Source organism: Copadichromis virginalis, linkage group LG23 (genome assembly GCF_057382275.1).
Source record: "Copadichromis virginalis isolate Kocher_CV1m ecotype Utaka linkage group LG23, C_Virginalis_male_GT1.1, whole genome shotgun sequence".
NCBI classification, from domain to species: domain Eukaryota; kingdom Metazoa; phylum Chordata; class Actinopteri; order Cichliformes; family Cichlidae; genus Copadichromis; species Copadichromis virginalis.
This window is the reverse complement of record NC_140639.1, coordinates 38597320-38617992: the sequence shown is the minus strand read 5'-3', so window position 1 is coordinate 38617992 and position 20673 is coordinate 38597320. Positions and strand designations below refer to the sequence as shown.

At 41.8% G+C, this 20673-nt stretch overlaps 1 protein-coding gene across 4 annotated transcripts in view; it reads right to left on the bottom strand.

Moving 5' to 3' along the window:
- nbeal1 (neurobeachin-like 1) overlaps window positions 1-20673 on the bottom strand; it is a 61880-nt gene that overhangs the window by 20357 nt on the left and 20850 nt on the right. For 2 of the 4 annotated variants that reach the window (XM_085448528.1, XM_085448527.1), the window contains exons 6-22: window positions 17360-17487; window positions 15040-15125; window positions 13932-14017; window positions 13142-13505; window positions 12810-12916; window positions 11258-11344; window positions 8001-8084; window positions 7503-7601; window positions 6769-7340; window positions 6234-6366; window positions 5843-5962; window positions 5380-5689; window positions 5178-5263; window positions 4938-5027; window positions 3712-3889; window positions 3480-3613; window positions 2067-2226 (exon numbers count right to left, since the gene is read on the bottom strand). In XM_085448528.1, the coding sequence (XP_085304654.1) occupies window positions 2067-2226; window positions 3480-3613; window positions 3712-3889; window positions 4938-5027; window positions 5178-5263; window positions 5380-5689; window positions 5843-5962; window positions 6234-6366; window positions 6769-7340; window positions 7503-7601; window positions 8001-8084; window positions 11258-11344; window positions 12810-12916; window positions 13142-13505; window positions 13932-14017; window positions 15040-15125; window positions 17360-17487 (2824 nt within the window). The remainder of the gene's footprint in view (window positions 1-2066; window positions 2227-3479; window positions 3614-3711; window positions 3890-4937; window positions 5028-5177; window positions 5264-5379; window positions 5690-5842; window positions 5963-6233; window positions 6367-6768; window positions 7341-7502; window positions 7602-8000; window positions 8085-11257; window positions 11345-12809; window positions 12917-13141; window positions 13506-13931; window positions 14018-15039; window positions 15126-17359; window positions 17488-20673) is intronic. The other 2 variants (XM_085448530.1, XM_085448529.1) reach the window with 1 other exon arrangement.

The window sequence follows — 20673 nt, the reverse complement described above, 5'->3', positions numbered from 1 at the left end:
AAAAGGCAGACAGCAGCAGTAAGGCTACCTGACAATAATGAAGCAATATATACAGTGGGGCAAAAAAGTATTTAGTCAGCCACCGATTGTGCAAGTTCCCCCACTTAAAATGATGACAGAGGTCAGTAATTTGCACCAGAGGTACACTTCAACTGTGAGAGACAGAATGTGAAAAAAAAAATCCATGAATCCACATGGTAGGATTTGTAAAGAATTTATTCGTAAATCAGGGTGGAAAATAAGTATTTGGTCAATAACAAAAATACAACTCAATACTTTGTAACATAACCTTTGTTGGCAATAACAGAGGTCAAACGTTTACTATAGGTCTTTACCAGGTTTGCACACATAGTAGCTGGTATTTTGGCCCATTCCTCCATGCAGATCTTCTCGAGAGCAGTGATGTTTTGGGGCTGTCGCCGAGCAACACGGACTTTCAACTCCCGCCACAGATTTTCTATGGGGTTGAGGTCTGGAGACTGGCTAGGCCACTCCAGGACTTTCAAATGCTTCTTACGGAGCCACTCCTTTGTTGCCCGGGCGGTGTGTTTTGGATCATTGTCATGTTGGAAGACCCAGCCTCGTTTCATCTTCAAAGTTCTCACTGATGGAAGGAGGTTTTGGCTCAAAATCTCACGATACATGGCCCCATTCATTCTGTCCTTAACACGGATCAGTCGTCCTGTCCCCTTGGCAGAAAAACAGCCCCATAGCATGATGTTTCCACCCCCATGCTTCACAGTAGGTATGGTGTTCTTGGGATGCAACTCAGTATTCTTCTTCCTCCAAACACGACGAGTTGAGTTTATACCAAAAAGTTCTACTTTGGTTTCATCTGACCACATGACATTCTCCCAATCCTCTGCTGTATCATCCATGTGCTCTCTGGCAAACTTCAGACGGGCCTGGACATGCACTGGCTTCAGCAGCGGAACACGTCTGGCACTGCGGGATTTGATTCCCTGCCGTTGTAGTGTGTTACTGATGGTGACCTTTGTTATTTTGGTCCCAGCTCTCTGCAGGTCATTCACCAGGTCCCCCCGTGTGGTTCTGGGATCTTTGCTCACCGTTCTCATGATCATTTTGACCCCACGGGATGAGATCTTGCGTGGAGCCCCAGATCGAGGGAGATTATCAGTGGTCTTGTATGTCTTCCATTTTCTGATGATTGCTCCCACAGTTGATTTTTTCACACCAAGCTGCTTGCCTATTGTAGATTCACTCTTCCCAGTCTGGTGCAGGTCTACAATACTTTTCCTGGTGTCCTTCGAAAGCTCTTCGGTCTTGGCCATGGCGGCGTTTGGAGTCTGACTGTTTGAGGCTGTGGACAGGTGTCTTTTATACAGATGATGAGTTCAAACAGGTGCCATTCATACAGGTAACGAGTGGGGGACAGAAAAGCGTCTTACAGAAGACGTTACAGGTCTGTGAGAGCCAGAGATTTTCCTTGTTTGAGGTGACCAAATACTTATTTTCCACCCTAATTTACGAATAAATTCTTTACAAATCCTACCATGTGGATTCATGGATTTTTTTTTCACATTCTGTCTCTCACAGTTGAAGTGTACCTCTGGTGCAAATTACTGACCTCTGTCATCATTTTAAGTGGGGGAACTTGCACAATCGGTGGCTGACTAAATACTTTTTTGCCCCACTGTATATTTGTGTCTGCCAATACAAGTAAAGTCTGTGCATGGAAAAATGTATTGATTAAGCCAGAAATGGTATGAAATGGAAAGTCTAGGGTTGAGGTGTGTTGCAAAGTAGCTTGCAGAGGCAGCAGAAACTGCATGCAAGTTAAAGTTCCTTAAATAGGAAGAATATGACAAGCAATAGCTGAATGTGCACCTAGATCAGCTCATGTGCCTGGATTGTTAGCTGAGCTTGGCTCTGCTTCCTTGGTCTGGCTCAGAGTTACAGGACATGAACAGAGCATGAATCAAATGTAGAGTAGCTGCGTTTGTGACCCTGGTATTAAATACCTTGTTGTGTAGATGAGAAACTGTAAAATCATGTGTATTGAAACAATTATCAAAGGCACACAAATACAAATGTATAGATCTAACCTATGCGTAGCGGGAAGTCCCCTTTGTTCCAGATGTTGAAATTGAACAGCAGATGAGTGTGAAGCTGCTGCAGCAGAGCTTGATTCTTCTCATATGTCACTTGTTCTATCAGGAGCTGCACAGCAACCAGCACGCTGACGCCAACATGCCCAGCTGGCAGCTAAACACACACAAACATAACTATTAACTCAAACACTAACATGTTCAGACACCCATGAAAAATGATGACACGCAGAGGAAACACAGTACAGTTGACTACACGTATGATATGAAAATGCACCTTTTAAGAAACAAAGAAAAGCTTGTTATCAGGTCACCATAAAGCCATGTGACACCCATAACTCAGTACCCATAAACAGATAAGGGAAGAAGTAAGCATATTAGTGGATTATTTGGATACCATTTAAAGGGTGTGGTTACATCGCCTAGAGCAACTGTTACCACATCTAAGACACTTTCATTTAATCTCGGTCTCTGTGGAGGCTTTTATTTTCCATTGGTGTAAATGCTGACTCAGTCTCCTCGCTAAGTAAATAAATAGAGAGGGACTTGCACATGACAAAAGACTGAGGAGGAAAAGGAGGGTTTGGATTGGAGAGCTGAAGATTAAAGAACCAGCACACGAAGGGTCAAACAAAAGGACAAAAACACAGACAAGGAACAAACACAGACGAAGCGACAGACAGGGACAAAAAGGATCGGAGGTGAAATAATTATAAAGAATACGTGGTCCTTTGTATCAGAAATCAAATGATGTCAGCCAGACAGTCTGAATTCCTCAGCTGTAAGCTCTTAGAGTCAAACTAATCCATACTGAATAGGATGAAAAACAAAAGAGGCTCATGGTCACTGGGCACAGCCTGGTTTAATTAATGTACTGCCTGAAATAAAATCTAATGGATGCTTTGCACCAAAAATACTATTAAAACATCCCTCTATACTAAAGGAAATGCTGACAGGATATGCTCAAACCTAACATAAGATGAAATGCATTTACTTTCACCAAAATCAGAAAATTTGACATTCTTTAAAGCGAGGCTATTCTGCTCATTTCAAGCTCCATGTTTGTTTGTTTTTTTTTATCTTTGGATGTTTTCTTGGACAAGAGATTCTAAATATTTCTTATTTATCTGGACCTTGGTCCAGCCCACCTGATTGGCTGCCCCTCATGAACAGGACGCTTAAACTGCAGGTGGGTGGAGCTTCTGTGCTCACTGACAGACATGCGTGCTTGAGATGACCATATTAGGCATGTCCTCTCTCTGACATCACACAGAGCCAAGTGTAGAAAAAACAAAACAAAACTGTAAATATAGAAAGTAACAATTTGCAGAATGAACTTGGTTTTATATTTAATTGTAAATATGTATCCACCCAAATTAGCCATATGCAAAATCATGCTTAAACCAAGACCTTCTGTAGCAGGGCTCCCAGTGTCCCGACGCCATGTAAGTACAGCAGATTCTCCTGGTTGATTGGGTGTCTCTGCAGAAAATGCTTCAGCACCAACAGGAATGTGGCTACCAGATTCTTCTCCAGGCGGGCCTCTGAGGTAGAAAATGTATCTCAGTTTATTTCCTTATTCTGCCCATTAACACAATTGTTTGTTTCATGACAAGGATTTGACAGTTGTATCAGAACAGACCTGAAGACCTGTTAGATGGGAGAATGACCCAATCGCCATCGGCTGGTGTGGTCACATCTGGGGTGATGAAATCAGATCCAGCTGTGGGATCATTCATCTGCTGATCAGGAGTCACGAAAGCCAACTGCTCCAGGATTGGGAAGAGAATTGGCAGGCCACCCACACAGTTGATCATGTCCTGCCAAAGATCAATATCATAGAGCTTAGTAGGGGGACGTGTGGTGCTCAGAATTGAAAAAGAAAGCTGAAAATTCAGCACCACTAAAGATGGTGGTCGTCCAACCCCTGCCTTCCCCCTAGTGGTCAAAATAAAAACTACAGATTTAAGGCACTTTACTTTTCATACCCAAAAGCTTTTTTTGTTCTCTAGATCAGCGGTCCCCAACCCCCGGGCCTCGAACCGGTACCGGTCCGTGAGTCGTTTGGTACCGGGCCACGAGAGTTGAGGCTCAGGTGTGAAATGTATGGTTTTCAGGGTTTTTATTGGTTTTCAGCGTTATTTTGTTACTGTTTTTATCGTTAACTCGGTTTTCCTGGGTCTTTTCACGTGTGTTATGAATAAATCTTATTTTTTTCGGTACCGGTACTAGTTTTATTTTGTTGTATTTATCCGCGACACCTTAAAGGCCGGTCCGTGAAAATATTGTCAGGCATAAACCGGTCCGTGGCGCAAAAAGGTTGGGGACCGCTGCTCTAGAACACAGATTTGGATGATTAATTTATTCAAGTGCTCTGTTGGGATATGTCAGAAACTGATGTCAGCATTGTGGACTGAGCCAAAGTCATAATATCCTCAGGAACGTCTGTGGACTAAAGCTTTTAAAACATTATTTTGGGACAAACTTACCAAACATTCTATATGATTTGACCAGTTTTCACACAAACTCCAGAACGTGTAAGGAGAATCATTTCAGGCACTGTCCAAAGTTACCCTCCCACAGGCAGCACATCAAACACAGCCAACCAACCAATCACAGCACTTTAAAGACCAAGCCACATTTTACATTGATTCAATTCTTCTTCCTTTTTTTTTTTTAAATAAACTTTAAGCATCAATGGCCTTGATTTCATTCTAAAAATAGCTGCTGAGAGGGAAGATGTGCTTCTAGAAGGACCTTCAGTTCATTTTAAAATAGTGTGTATATTACATCCATGCAGTACAAGCACAAATACTCCACTGGCCATAAAACTTTTCCATGACAGCACGAGTTTCAGTTTCCGCCCACCTTGATATCCCAGTTAACGACTTTGTTCCCTGTCAGGCGTCCGTGGAGCATGTTTGGAGACAGGTCCAGGCAGATGGGGTTTCTGCAGGCCTGTTAACAAAAGGACTTTGTTTAGTTAGCAGGTAAAGTTTCAGCTAAACACAAACAAAAGGAAGTGATGTAACCCCAGAGAATCCCATCTGCTGCTACACACAGCTGATTCTAAGAAGGCGTGGCTGAGACAGTAATCACAGTAAGCACCTTGGGTGAGTAGTGCAGCAACAATTTGGCTGAAAGGTCCCCAAGCTCTGATTCTTGGGCTTTAAATGGAGAGATGCAGTTTGGACCTGTGCAGAAAAAAACCTTAAGTTATAAAACTGATTCAAACCACATTCTTGTTCAATTTTTTCTTCTTTACATTATTTTTAATTTTGCACCTCTTCCATAATTTCGCATCACTTACCAGCACTACAGATGGCTTTTATGTGGTTCTGCTGCAGTGGTTCATGAAACACCATGACACTTCCTAGCTGGCCCTGCAGGGACGTGGGGCTTCCCCACTCGCTATCCTGAGTGCCCGCTGAGATTAGCTTAGTCACAGACTCAGGCTTCCCTCCCAGGAGGCCTCCCCAGGTGTGAGGGGACAGGATGCCGCCCAGTGACGAGCGAGTGGTAGGGGTGGTGGCCGAGGAGAAGGGAGGGTCTGGGATCTGGGAGGGTGGAGGAGTGGTGGTGCGCTGGCCTGCTGAGCCGATGCAACAGGAGGTGAACGGCTGCAGGAAGAGTAAAGCAGAAGAATGTGGGAAACAAAGAAAGAATATAAGACAGCAAAAATATTTTAGAAACTGTAAAATTTAGGTGTTGTGACAGATAAGCTGATTGGTCCATAATAATAATAATAATAATAACGGAGGTTCAGGTCTCACCTCTGTCATGGTCGGGTACTTGAGGGGGGCAGAAAGTTTCTGCTGTCCGTCCACATAAATGTAGACTAGACTCTGTCCAAATGGCCTCTTTCCAGGCACATGCACCACACCGATGCTGTGCTGTGGACAGAAATTCAAACACCTCCATTAGACGTCAACTTCCTAAACTACAACTCCACAAGAGGTCCAAATGAAGTATTCATCTAAATAAATACTCTACACATATAATCTTTGTGTAGCTGGATTTATTAACTCAAGGAACAGTCAAGGGTGTTACACATCTTTCTGATTCATCTCTGATAAATACTGATGTATTCATGTGCTCTGGAGACGCATTTTTCAGTGGTACTACCCTTTCAGCAAAGAAATGACATCATTAAATCTGACTCACCCAGAGAGAGTCACAGAAGCAGTAATCAGGCAGCATGACTGTGACATACTCCTTCTTTGTGCATACGGCAACAACCAGCACACCTGCTGAGCTGATAAAGGCCTCAAAACCTGTTCCTCCTGGAGTAAAAAAGCTGTAGAGAATCAAAGAAAACCATTTGAAATATTTTGAGTGTTTAACATGCATAGCTTTTTACTGAAATTGTTGCTATAAGGTTACTACTTCAGGTACAAAGGGACTGGATTCCCTTTTTTCCTGGTAAAAACAGCGTTTCCCTTCTCAATGCAGCTTTGTTTATTTTAACTATTTAATGCAGAATAATCCAATATGCTTTGAAAGATTGAGTGCTAATTATAGAATTACAGATTACAGATGGGTTTTTACCAGATTACTGCCTACCATTGTCAAAAGCCTTTGATTTACAAAGGTTAACATTATATGTAAAATTTAAGATGATAAACATCCTTCAACACTGATTTAAATATGAAATGTGTTCCCAGTTATTCCTGCCTATATTTATGTCTTTTCTTCTGACCTGTACAGCTGTTTTCTCTTGTCTTTGCTGGATGGGCCCAGCTGGTCCTGGTCCAGTGACAACCAGGCGAGGAAGCTAAAGGCAGACCCTGGCCAGCGGTGCACTGTTGGAACTACGATGCCAGCCATGCTGGGCGACAAGTCAAAGTACTGCATGGCACTTTCCAAGCCTTGCTTGCGCACCATGGCGAGGAGGGCTTTCAGAGCAGGACCTACGTATGGATGTGCTTGGCTGGACTCTGGAAGCCGAAGGAGACGCAAGAACTCCAACAGTTCCCTGGCACTCAAAGACTGGCACCCAAGTGAGCCTACTAGCCCCAAAAGGCTTTCAGCACAAGCTCTGTGTAGTCGCTCGTGGCGCTCCAAGGCAGCTAGTGCGCGCATGACCATGGCGGCGTTGACACAGGTAGCACGGGTCTGGCGGTTGAGGCAACTAAGGCGGCGGAGCCAATCGGCTGTGAAGAGCTGCAGTTCTGAGGAGTCCAGCTCTGGGAGCCACTGGACCAGCAGCAGCAAAGGCTCCACATTACTGATGCCCAGGAGGCCCACTGAGGTGTGCTCACCCTCCACTGCCTGGATACACACACACACACACACACACACACACACACACAGAGAACTCTAGTCACCATCCATTAACGATTTAGGAAATACAGCCATTAAACACTTTGGATTATTCAGACAATTATAGAAATTTGAAAGTCAGACAATAAAAGTCTTCAGTGTTTGTCTCACCATATTCATCAGCTCTTTGAGGAGGTGTCGAGATGGCTGCCCGAGGGAGATGAGTACTTCGTACAAGTGATTGTACCCGATCCTCTCCTTAAAAACCTCCTGTACAAATCAAGAGAGCCACAAGGAATTTTGTAACAATTTGACTCCAACTAAACGTCTTTGTAATGTTTCAGAAATGTTTCAGGACGTTACAAGTTTTATTCACTTAGCATTAAATGAAAGTCTCTTTAATGAAACAATATCAATTGTTCTATCATCTGTGTGGCATAGAACAGCACACCGACAAAGATATAAGTGTCTCCAGTCACTCAGTCTTCCCAGGATATATTAGGAGGCCACCAAGTCAAACCCTGCTGACTCCGCTGATAGCCAAATGGTTGTTTAGCAGGCTCTCATATACAAGGTGTGCTATTTAAGCTCTTTTAGCCCACAGTCGCTAGCAATCTCTAAAAATCTAAAATTGCAAAATTAAAAGTAACAGACTACCAATAGTTTTACCTTTGCAGCTGGCGATTTGTGCATCACTGTTGTTAGGGCTTTGATGGTTGCTACGGCAAGGGAGTCCAACCGCCCTTGAAACACCTGAAAGAAAAAAAACTAGTCTGTCCCCGTTGCTAAAAAGTTGTTCTTTTAGTAGGAAAAGTTGGTACTGACAGATTATTGCAACACTGAAGACCAACTTCTTTCAGGGCCTAAAAACAACATGCATCACTATAAAAAAAAGATAAGAAGTAAACTTTAGTTGATGCCTTGGAGTCTGATTCATTTTGTTTGTGTAAAAAGTGAGTAAAAATCACTGATGATGGTTAGAACCCTGCAGTAGGAGCTGGCATCAAGGCTTGTACTGCAGATGTTATAGTGAAGGTAAGACTTGTTCTTCTGCTCCAGGTAAAAAGCAATCCTTTTAATAGCATCGGGACATCAAGGTTTAGTTTAAAACAAAAAGAAACACCCACTTCCACACAGACAGTCAACCACAAAGAAGTACCTCACTGTTTTTCTTTCCACAGTGGCACACACATTTAAAACAAAGCATGCAACCCAGAAAACACAAGCCAAACCATGACACATTTAACACAGATCCATCTCCATCCAGCTTTGTCCTGCTCATGCCCGACACATTCTGGGTCACTAAACCCATTATTTGATTGACATGAGAATGCTCTGCAGAGTCTCGGAGCAGCTGGAGAGGGACTGTGGCAAAAACAAAACACTTAGATCATCGTCACAGAGTCCAGATTACCTCAAACCACTGAACTCTGTGAGAACACACACCAGGCCATTGTGATAGCATTCCAGTGGAGCCCTTAGTATACCAAAGAAAACCAGGACAATGCATGAGAAGGTGGGTATAGGAGTGAAGAGGTGCTCAGGGGAGGGAGGAAATTGCTTTAACACACGAGGCATCGAAGTCACTCCACAGCAAGGCCACAAAAATCACATTGTTGAGTGGTTGTTTATCACCTTAGCTCAGTTGAAGTTTTAAAACATCAGTTTTTGTCTCCCCACTTCATCGCATTTATATTTGTGCTCTAAATTGAGCGAACGTCTGCTTTTTTCCCCTTTCCATTCTGTGTGAAGAGCGCTGACTGACAGCTGAAGTAAAAGAAGGAGCAGGAAATATTAAAACTTAGTGAACTTAGTAAAGTTTTACTTTTCACTGTTCAGCTGGTATTGTTGACTCACTAAAGTAGACCAAATCTTTCATCTCTGTAGGTGAGATAGGTTAACTTACCTGCTGCTACATGTTACTTTCTGTTCATGCTGGAAGCTGTTTTTCTTTATTGTTTGGCGAGACATCTTTTTGGTGCATTATCGGCACAAATTACGGATCCTGATCGAGCCTAACATTTATGAACCTTTCAAATTAATTATGGGAATGATTAATGGGAATGTACCTTTATATCTGTGTAAAAAGATTCTGTAGGCAAGAGAAAAGATTTTAGGTACCAGAAGCATTTTGGTTTGGGTTTGTAGTCTGCTTGTGGTTTTAGTTCTATTGACCAATCCCATCTGAGCAGGATCTGGTTTGCTGGTGAACAGTCCCTGTGCAGAGCAAAGGTAGGAAAACATTTTCTGAATCTATGAGCTATCGCCTGATGATGCATTAGCTGCATTTGCAGTCACAAAGAATGATCAGCACCCTGACAGCAAGAGGATTCTCTGTTAATCATCTTTTGGTTGCTCCCTTTAGGGTTCGCCACAGTGAATCATCTGCCTCCATCTCACACTGTCCCCAGCATCCTCTCATCATACTCTGGCACCAAATAATATCTTTTCTCTAGATCCACAAATACACAGTGGACCTCTTTTTTGACTTCCTGTATCAACCCTCTAAAACATTGTATATGTAGTGCTCTCTCGGCATGAAGCCACACTGCTGCTTGCTGATCGTCACTTCTGCTCTTAACCTAATTTCAACAACTGTTTCCCATTGTTTGACTTATCAGCTTTATCCCTCTGTGGTTACTACATCACCCGTCATCACCCTTGTTCTTAAAAACTGCTGCCGGTACACGTTTTCTCCATTCCTCAAATCTTGTCTGACTGAAAGTGTTAAAAAAAATCTCCTGGACATCTCTATACCAGCGGTCCCCAACCCCCGGGCCTCGGACCGGTACCGGTCCGTGAGTCGTTTGGTACCGGGCCATGAGAGTTGAGGCTGTGTGAAGTGTATAGTTTTCAGGGTTTTTATTGGTTTTCAGCGTTATTTTGTTATTGTTTTTATCGTTAACTCTGTTTTCCTTGGTCTTTTCACTTGTGTTATGAATAAATTTTCTTTTTTTCGGTACCAGTACTAGTTTTATTTTGTTGTATTTATCCGCGACACCTTAAAGGCCGGTCCATGAAAATATTGTCGGGCATAAACAGGTCCGTGGCGCAAAAAAGGTTGGGGACCACTGCTCTATACCTCCACAGGTATGTCATCTGGACCAGCTTCATCCTTGTCACAGCTGTCCTCACTTCCTCTTTACCAATCCTCTGTACCTTTTGATTCACTAACTTACCTCCATCAGTCCTCCTCATTCTCATTTTCTTTATTCATCTGCCTGTTAAAGTACTCCTTCCATCTTCTCAACATACTCTCCATCTCTATCTTAAATCACCCTAACCTGCTGCACATCCTTTCTAGTTCAATCTCTCTGCCCAGCCAATTGATACAAGTCTTTTTCTCCTTCCTAAGTGTCCCGCCTCAGTACTACTTACTTCATCTCCCTTACTTTCCCACTTTTTCTGTGCTAACATCTACCTTTCTTAAACTTTGCACCACAAAGTCTCCTTGTCCTCTTTCCTCTGTCATGTTGGCTTCAGCCAACAATAGCAAAGTTTCCAATGGCACTTTATTGGCAACCAGACCATGACCAGTCTGGTATGGAAATTTCATTCCTGATGATCTGCATGTTTGATTTGGCAAAGACTTTATGGCAGATGTCATTCCTGACACAACCCTCCCCTTTTATTCAGGCTTGGGACCAGCAGTAGGAAAACATCGACGTGTTCTCTATTGTGCTATTAATTCACAATCTAAGTAAAATCGTAATAATAATAATAATAATAGTAATAATAATAATAATAATAATAATAATAATAATAAAGAAAGGTAAGGCAGTATGAGGGTCTTGCTGTGGAGCGGCCTCATGATTCTGGTGAGATGAAAGTGGAGGGATTTGGCAGCAGTAGCAGATGAGAATAAGGGCAGGGCAGATGAATGATGTGGAGGGGGTGAGATAATGTGGGGCTTTTCTCGGCGGTACCTGAGTGTCCCTCTCGCCTGTCAGTAACCTGTTGTTGGTTATATCTTTCTGGTCCTTGTCTGCCGCCGTGCACCTAGCATTAACCAGCTGATAGACACAACAGGCAACATGTCAACATAGCATGTGGGGAGGCTGATAGAAAGAGACAAGGGAGAGACAGAGGACAGTGCAGGGGAGGAGGAAAGATGTTATAAGTGGAGGAGAGGGTGCTAGGTTAATAGCAATGCCACCGTGTGGACGCGTTGTTTGGTGATCCAGCTGCGCTGTGCAGAGGTAAACATGCAAGGAGGGCAAAATGCTCGTTCTCACACTGAAAGTGAAATATTAAACATGACAAACAGGATTGACGAGACCTGGACAAAACTGTATTCAACTTCAAATGTGTCACCTGCAGCAGACTGACCGGAGATGTAATAATAAAACCGATTTCTAAGATGTGAACTTCAACTCCATATTAAAAAAAAAAAAATACAATTTTTTCCATCAACTCATATGCTACTCAAGTGAATCAATAATCTGAAAAATAATTACACATTAATGTGATTCCATATGATACCATCTAGTGCAACTGTGGGCCCAGGTATGGGTGTAGTATTCAGAGGAAAAAGTCACATATTTACAAGTAAAATCCTGAATAATATCTGAGATGCAGGACAGTTTGCTGATGCTCGTCATGCACTTGAATTGTAGAACCTAATCAAGTAACTTTGGAACAAATTTAGCAATAAGGAAACACCCAACTCCAGCCTGGAAACCCCAAATTATCAGAAACCTCCAGACTTTAAAGAGACACGGCTGTGTGATGAGCCCATTTAGAGGGCAACAACATTCTTATTTGGTGGGGATGATAGCTGCTCTGCATCACGTACTACAGCAAGTGCAAGCATATTGCTGTTTACATCATATATACTGTGTTTAAATATTCATCCATCTTCTTCTGCTTATCGAATTCAGGTTCGGGGGTTAACATTATTAATCTAATCCCATGCACATCTATGGACTGTGGGAGGAAGGCGGAGGACCTGGAGAGAACATGCAAACTCCGCATAAAAAGGCTCCATCCGAGGCCTCATGCATATTCATGCAAGGTGTGCATGATTATGCATGAGCTTGCACGTCCCTGTTTAGCAACAGTATCTGGGGTATGATGAGGTAGATTCAGTCTTAGAAGCTGAAGATTTAATTCCTTAACATAAAAAAAAAAGTCTTAGTATTTTTTTGACTTTCAAATTTGCAAATGATCGTTTTTCTCTGAATATCACCCCACTTCTCACAGCTCCATGTGTTTGGCTTCCTGCTCTCTCTCTCTCTCTCTTTTTTTAATAACAAATACAATGAAAAACGACAAGATACAATACAAGCATTGCATCACAGTGCGGCCTCCTTATCAGTGTGTAAACACAAACAGCCTTAGGAGGCTGGGGTATCAGATACAAGATACTAACAAGAACAACAAAGATCCTGCACAGTTCTCGATGCCAGCTGAATCTACGGGTTATAAATAGACAAAAAAAAAAAAAAGAAACAGAAAAAAAAGGAGCTGTGCTTTTACCTTGCTGTTCTGGAGCAGTCGTGTGAGATGCTCAAAACAGTTACTGTTGAGGAAGATGGCTTGTAGTACTGGCCTGTCTGAACACAGGAACATGTCCCTGATAGTGTCTGAAAGGCAGGAGAAATCAACACAGAGGGGCAAAGACGAAGAGAAGCACAGTGAGACAAATAAAAAAGGAGTAGAGAGATGAATGACAACAGAATGTAAACACTGTTAGATTAGCTCGGCTTCCATCTTTGAAAATTATCTTTAAACAAAATGTAGCAGCTGGTAACTAATTTAAAATGTCTTCAAAATGATGAAAGACACACTTTTGTGGATTAAGATCATACCTAGCATGTTTACTTGCAGGGCCACAAATCTGCTCTCCCAGTGTCGACCCAGTGTTGGCACTCGGCCCTTGGCTTGCTGCTGCTGCTGCTGGGCAGCCACGACAGCTGCTGGGTCCGAGTTGAGCAGCTTAAAGTAGTTTTCCAGCACTGAGGCAATTTCCACCTGCCGCTGGTCTGAGCTGGAGGCCAGGAGCCGCTGGACCACCTCCCGCAGGCAGCCCAACGTCAGCAGTGCTTTACGGTCCGGGGCCTCACTATCCCAGTCCTCGCCTTCCTCTGAGGAGCAGCTACCCATGGAGCAGTCAGCCAGGACCCGCATCAACACTTCCATGGTGGCTGGAGAAATTGCAAGGAGAGCGTTCCTCTGCCGGGGTTGCAGTGGTGGAGGGAGGGAAACAATGTGAGTTAGTCAAAGCAAGTCACTTGAGATCAGAGAGAATTGAAAGCGCCGTCCTAGAGTGTGGGAAAGCGGCAAGATAAACAACAATACCACTGAAAAATAAAGAATACAATAGCAACTCATGCACTGCATTCAAGATGAAGAGTGCTCATTTAAACATCAATGCTGTATTCCTTTGCTGGTGATCAACCAATCAGATAAAGCAGAGAAATAAAAGAAACCATAAACCAAAAGTCACTCCTTCATATCCACAACATAGTCTGAGACAGTTAACAAGAAGCAGTTCTACTTAGTACTACTACTACTAATAATAATGATGAATGGCATCTCAAAGCACTCTATCACCACATCTATGGCCAGCAAGCCCAGCTCATTTAAGCTGAAGCTTACCTGATCTCCAGCAACTACTGCTCCAAACAGGTGTAGCAGGCAACATTTCAGACTCTCCTTTAGATGCTCGCTCTCCTGGAAGCACTCTGTAAGGAGGGCAAACATGTAAATACACAAGTGTGGCTTTCCTCAACTTCCACCTCTCAAGTAAACACTGCATGAATTCAGATGCAGAAACAGCAAATTCTCATATTTTTTATGAAAGGAGGGTCGACGAAATCGGCAAAGCAAATAAGATAGGACCTTAACTATCACACACACACACACACACACACACACACACACACACACACACACACACACACACACACGTTGTAGTAATTTTAGTTTTACAGCGGTCCCAGTCACCCATTAACTCATCTGTCAACACATCCAGCTGGGGAAAAGAAATCCGACATTTTGGCTCCGTGATGTCTACTTCCTTCATCCCATACATTTCAAAACAATTCAATTTAGTTCCCTGAATAACACTAATTACAATCCTACAAATTTAGACATAATATACAAACATGCTTAATGAAAGGAACAGTACTCTCACAGACTTGCTGCTTGCCCACAACCCAAAGCACACAAGCGGGAAAAGAAGTCTGGTTGAGCCTTGGGTGTTATCTTTTGTGATAAACCACAGCAGCCACACATTTGACACAGGACAGAAAGGAGTATTTGTTTAAAATGGCCCCCAGCAGCGCTGAAGTGGCTTGACAGATACTATTCACTATCTGCTCATCTCCACGAATGGTAAACAGAAAAAAATGCACAAAGAACGGATTCACCAGGACCCAGAGAGGAAAGAGGGGGAGGCGGTGGGAGAGAGTGATGGCGTGGGAGCTCTTAGACGAGATGATAGGGGAGGACAGAGGAGAGCAGAGCTTATGGTCTGTAATCAGAACAGTAGTGGGATGTACTGAGAACTGCTTCTACATCCTTACTTGAAGAGGACTCTGAAGAAGGACCATATACACATTTAAAAATAAGTGCACATAGTGGCACACTGTAAAGTTCAGAGCAGCTGAAAGTTCTGCACATTTGATTCATATACCTCTAAAAAACACTCTGGTACATTGAAGGGAGTGGGAGTGAGGGCTCGAGTGAAAAGCAAGACACTTACGGTAAAAGAAAGGAACAAATTCAACAGTGAGGGGAGCTGCTTTGTACTTCTGCCTGCTCCTCTCTACCGTACCCATCTGCTGCTCCCTGGAAGGAACAAACACAGCACACTGAGGAACAGCTCCTGTTCATTTTCAGTACAACTCAATTTTATTTATATAGTGCCAAAAAACACAACAGCAGTCTCGTCAGGGTGCTTTACATTGTAGGGTAAAGACTAGGGGTGGGTTTTAATTATCGATTAAAATCGATTCTGAACATGATATCGATTCATTAAAATCCTGAATCGATTTTTAAATATAAATTTATTTTGCCCGAAACACCAGAATTTCTACAACCACAAAACAGTAAATGAGAGCAGGTACAAGGCTTCTGCACAAAAACGTGGACCCAACACATCCGAATCAGTGAGATGTCGCCTTTCTCACCCGACGGCACGTACGTGGACACGGACACGCTGTCGGGGCTGAAAGCCGACAGATCACTGATTCTGAAGTGTCGGCCAGCGCTTTGTGTTTACGTGTTTACTTATGTGTTTACTTTTTGTGCTAGATTCTGAAGCTGCAGGTTTTATCTCTCTCCAAACAATATTGACTGAACCAGCAGCCAAAGACGATCCAAACTACGCTTCACATAAACATCATCACGAATTTCCTCTGACTTTTGCTGTTTTGCTTCCACCACGATAAAAATCACACTTCATGTAGAGCTCTCTCTCTCTCTCTCTCTCTCTCTCTCTCTAAATCGATAATCAAAACCCACCCCTACTTATTACCCACCAGTCTACGGTGTCGGCCGCTGTTTTTTTTTTGGGGGGGGGGGTTTTGTTACTTCCGACAAGAAAGCCTCATTTTTGCTGTTCAATACTGAACAAATTTAAACTTTTTAAAATTGTGCAAAATTGCAAAATGCTTAGCTGTGTCTCTAATCAAACCTCTGTAACTTTGCTCTGCTTCACTTCGTTTTTGATCTACTGCACAACATTTTTAAGGTCATCTGCTATAAAAACCCAGACCAGGAAAACCGCCTTCATGTTTTTCTGTGTTTTATCCTTATTTACTTTGACACAAAGGTATCTGCTGTGATGTTTACACCTTTGATAAAGTCTCACAAATGTCAGCTTTCTTTTTATAGATATAAAAATATAGATATGGACTGATAAATGATCAGAATTATAATATTTCTGACTATCTGAGGCAAAATTCCCCGATTTAAATCGAATCGATTCTAGAAATCAGTGACGATATCCAGCCCTAGTAAAGACCCGACTATAACACAGAGAAAACCCCAACAATCAAACCACCTGCTTTGAGCAGGCATTCGGCAAAAGTGGGAAGAAAAAACTCCCTTTTGACAGAAGAAACCTCCAGCAGAACCAGACTCAGCGGCAGGGCAGCCATCTGTCTTGCCTGGTTGGGGGATGATGGACCCGAACTGAGCAGATTACCTAATCAAGGCAAAGTTAACCTTCCTTGCTGCGTTACCATGCCAACTACAGAGCCACAGTTTTATATAAATTATTATCTGAATGACACACCTAGGAGGAAACAGACCAATGAGGAGTAAGCTTCTTCATAAGCTATCAAGAGAGCACCTTCAGTAGGTTTGTATGTATTATCAGATATTAAAAGGTAAATTTTAAAATAAAATCCCATCATTGCATATTTTGTAAATAAGGCCTTCAGGAAATGACTTCTTTGCCATTTCTGCTGTTGGTGTTGCAGGACAAACTAACCCTCATCCCCTTTGCAGTTCTAGGAGTGAAAACTAAATCAAACTGCAGTCTGACTTTTGAAAATAAGAAAAATAATCTAAAGCAGTTTTATGTAAAGCAAAATAGTTTGTTTCAACATAAAGTTTAGTCTTTAGCTTTAAAAAGTTTCCAGTCCTAGCTTTGCAAACCCAGAAAATAAATTATATTTATGGTTCTAGCAATGTTCACTTGTGCAAGGAACACAAATCTGATGAAAAAAAATTAAATAAAAGACAAACAATGTGTGTTAGGATGTTTTACCAACAGTCTGATGACTGATAATGGAAAAAAATGACTACCAGTAATAAGATATGAGGTGTTATCAGCCACAAGAATGGGGAAACAGACTGTGAGACTAGGCACACCTACATGTGCAGTGAGCATTTGCTACCAAGTCAAAAATCCAAAGTGCAGCAGCTTGCTAGCACATAGCTGCTAAACAAGGGGTGTTAAATTTCACTGTCAAGAATTATTTTAACTCCTTTTAGCCAAATAAAAACAGTCTGTTACTCTGAAGCGGACCGCGTTCCCCTCAGGTGTGATTGTCAGTAAAGCTAGATGTTGTTACCCGCACGTTCGATGCCTCCAGTTGTGGTATGGATCGTAGAGGCTCTCGCAGAATGCCAGTGCATGACGGACAAACTCCTCCGCCTGACTCTGGTCCGCCATCTCCTTCTCTTTGGTCTTACTCTTCAGCTGTAATAGAAACAGCCACATTACATACTGCACATACTATTCAGTCTCAGTGAGACTTTCTCTGTTTAATCAATACAGTCAGCTGTGTGTAATAGTTAACCCAAATTTCTGTTACTGGGAGTAGGTAGCCAAGTAAAAGCTATTAGTTATTTCTACTCAGTTATTTCTGTTTTAAGAATTTTTTTTCATCTTTTACAAATTCAAACAGGGAAAAAGAAGGAAAAAAATGCTTTTTTAAAGTAACAAGGAGAGAATCTCATTGCATGGTTGGAGGATTGTGACCCACTCTTGCAGAATGTTTGTGCGTTTTTTTGTTTGGGTTTTTTGGTAAAGGTCTTTGAGGATGTTCAGTTTGCATAAATGGGAAGACCAAAAGGTCAGGCTTCTTTTTGAACAGTGAATCATACACAGCTGCTCTTTTTAGTCGAAGAATGAAAGTACAGAGGTGGATATTACAGCAGTTGGTCACCTTTAACTGAATCCATTCTTTCATCCAATACTGAAATCTTTTACACCTACCCCAGTTACAACATAAACCAAAACCATAATCCATCCTCCTCTGTGCTCAAGCATTTGAGAGTTGTTCTTTTCATTGAAATAAAGGTCTCCTCCCCTACCCCCAACATACCAAAGCAGTTTTTTTCCATCAGTCTAAAAGATTTGCTGGTGAGATGCATCAGGCTATGTTGACGGTGATTTTTTGGGGGGGTAAGAATTAGAGATGGATCGATCCGATATTACGTATCCGTGGTTCAGGGGGTTGGGAAGCTCATCTTGTAAACGGAAAGTTGCCAGTTCGATCCCCAGCTCTGTCTGTCTTGGTCGTTGTGTCCTTCGGCAAGACACTTCACCTGCCGCCTACTGGTGATGGCCAGAGGTGCGATATGGCAGCCTCGCTTCTGTCAGTCTGCCCCAGGGCAGCTGTGGCTACAACTGTAGCTTGCCTCCACCAGTGTGTGAATGTGAGGGTCTCGAAAAGCTCGAGCAATCCATTATTATTATTATTACTGACCTAAATTACTGGATCGGATATCGGAGAGAAATAAAAAATGTAATCCGATCCATTAAATAGCACAAAAGCACCTCAGTAAACTTGCGACATGGCGTAACTCAGCTCATAACCTTAGTACATCGGAGCAGTATACGTCACGTGATAGAGCGGCTGTGGCGTGCGAGACCTGTTGGCGGTCTGGTTGAGCATTTGTAGCCTCGCTACCAACCCGGCAAGTGTGTAAGTTCATCTCCGAATGTTTGTCCCAAATTAAGCTTAACAACCGATATATGGAGCGACTGCCTCTTCTCTATCCCTCCCTCTCCTGTCACTACTTCAATCATGAAACTGATTAATGATCAGCTGATCGGCTTTTCTGTCGCGACTCCCGTCTCTCTTGTTCATTTATCGCCCACTTTGCACCAGAAAGAGGAAACCAGCGGCTAAACAACAGCAGCACGTTTAAGCTTGATAAGCTGTTGTTAGAATTTATTTAATATTATTATTCTACACCAGGATCCTTTTCTACGCACGGCTGGTAACTGTGCAGCAAAGTTTTACCAGGTGGGCCGATAGGGCATTAACAGGGAAAAGGGGGGTACAAAGAAATACTTTTCTTTCTTATTCTCATTTAAAATGTTTAGCTTTTAATAAATAATTATCTGAATCTTAAATCCAAAGTTTTAATCTGATGTAAAATGTATAGAAGTCCATTATTGTATATAGTAACTATTAAGTCTAATATACCCTAGTAAGCTATAGTACTTTTGGGAAGATACAATCAGTGCAGTCTGCAATTCTGTTGAAGAAAGATGTTGAATCTATTTAATTATTGTAGAAAAATAATTGATTTCTGTGCATTTTTTTTTTTTTTTTTTAAACACGTGCATTAACCTCCTAGGACCTGGCGTCCACATATGTGGACATCACATTTTGGGTTATTTAGACCAAAATACTCAATTTTGCTCTGCAAGAGCCTGATATCCACTTACGAGGACATTATACTGCTACTGTTCTATCAAAATTTTAAATGAATATCCTCATATGTGGCTCTTATTTTTCTTAGAAACAAAAATTAGGTAAAAAAAAAATAAAATAAATTTTTTTCTAATTCTTTGTTTTTACATTCATCAGGTCCCAATCAGATCAAATATCAAAGAGAAATTAAAAATGCATGCCGTGGAAGAGTTCGGGTCTTAGGGGGTTAAATTAAAGTTGATTACGTCGATTAAGCATCACGAGGCGGAGGGTGGGGGGTGGTTCCCTTGTTTTTTTGTTTTTTTTTGCTGGGAGTTGGCAACCCTATTAGTTAGGTTGTTTAATATTTCTGCTAAGTACTCTTTAAAATACCAGAATAGGGAGGATGGTGCAGGTGTAAGGTTATTAGCTTGATGAGTGTTGCTGAACTATGAAACATCTTGGGTGCAGTGTACTTTTTGAATATAGGTATAACAGAATAGCTTTAGTGGGTTTTTTTGTTTTTTTTTAACTTGGCTATGAACTTATACACAATGCAGCAAGATATTTAAAAAAAACAGTTTTATTAATTAAAAAATACACTATATCGGATTCATATCGGTAGATATCCAAATTTATGATATCGTATCGGACATGAAAAAGTGGTATCGTGCCATCTCTAGTGAGAATGCAGGGAAACGTTTCCATAAAGGTCATATTTGCAAACTTGTCACTGCACAGTAGAGCAGAGCACCGATCCCCTAATTTGCTAAATCATCTTTAAAGGTTTTCCATTAATTCTACAAGTAGTTCTCCAAGTTAGAAAGTAATTTTCTTGATGTTTTAAATCTCACTTAATTGAAACTACAAAGTGATGAAAATGACTGCAGCCTTGCTGTGATAAAATGTTCAACTTCAGAGATCAAGCAGACATGCTGTCTTAACAATCATTATCTATATAATAAATAATAAGACAAGGAGAAGATTGTGCAGTGTATCTTTCTCTAGAACTACTAGAACAATGACTGCAAAGACAAAAAAATAAAGCAAATTAAATAAAAAAAATGTCCACCATTTGAAAAAAATAGAATTGGTGCAATTTTTATGGAATTGTCTGTCAAACAGCATCAGTGGGTGACATTACAATGGCTACATTCAAGTTTTACATATGCTGTATGTTTATAACTGACATTCTCTGGACTTTTAAAACCATCACATCAGCTCACCAATGTCTCAAA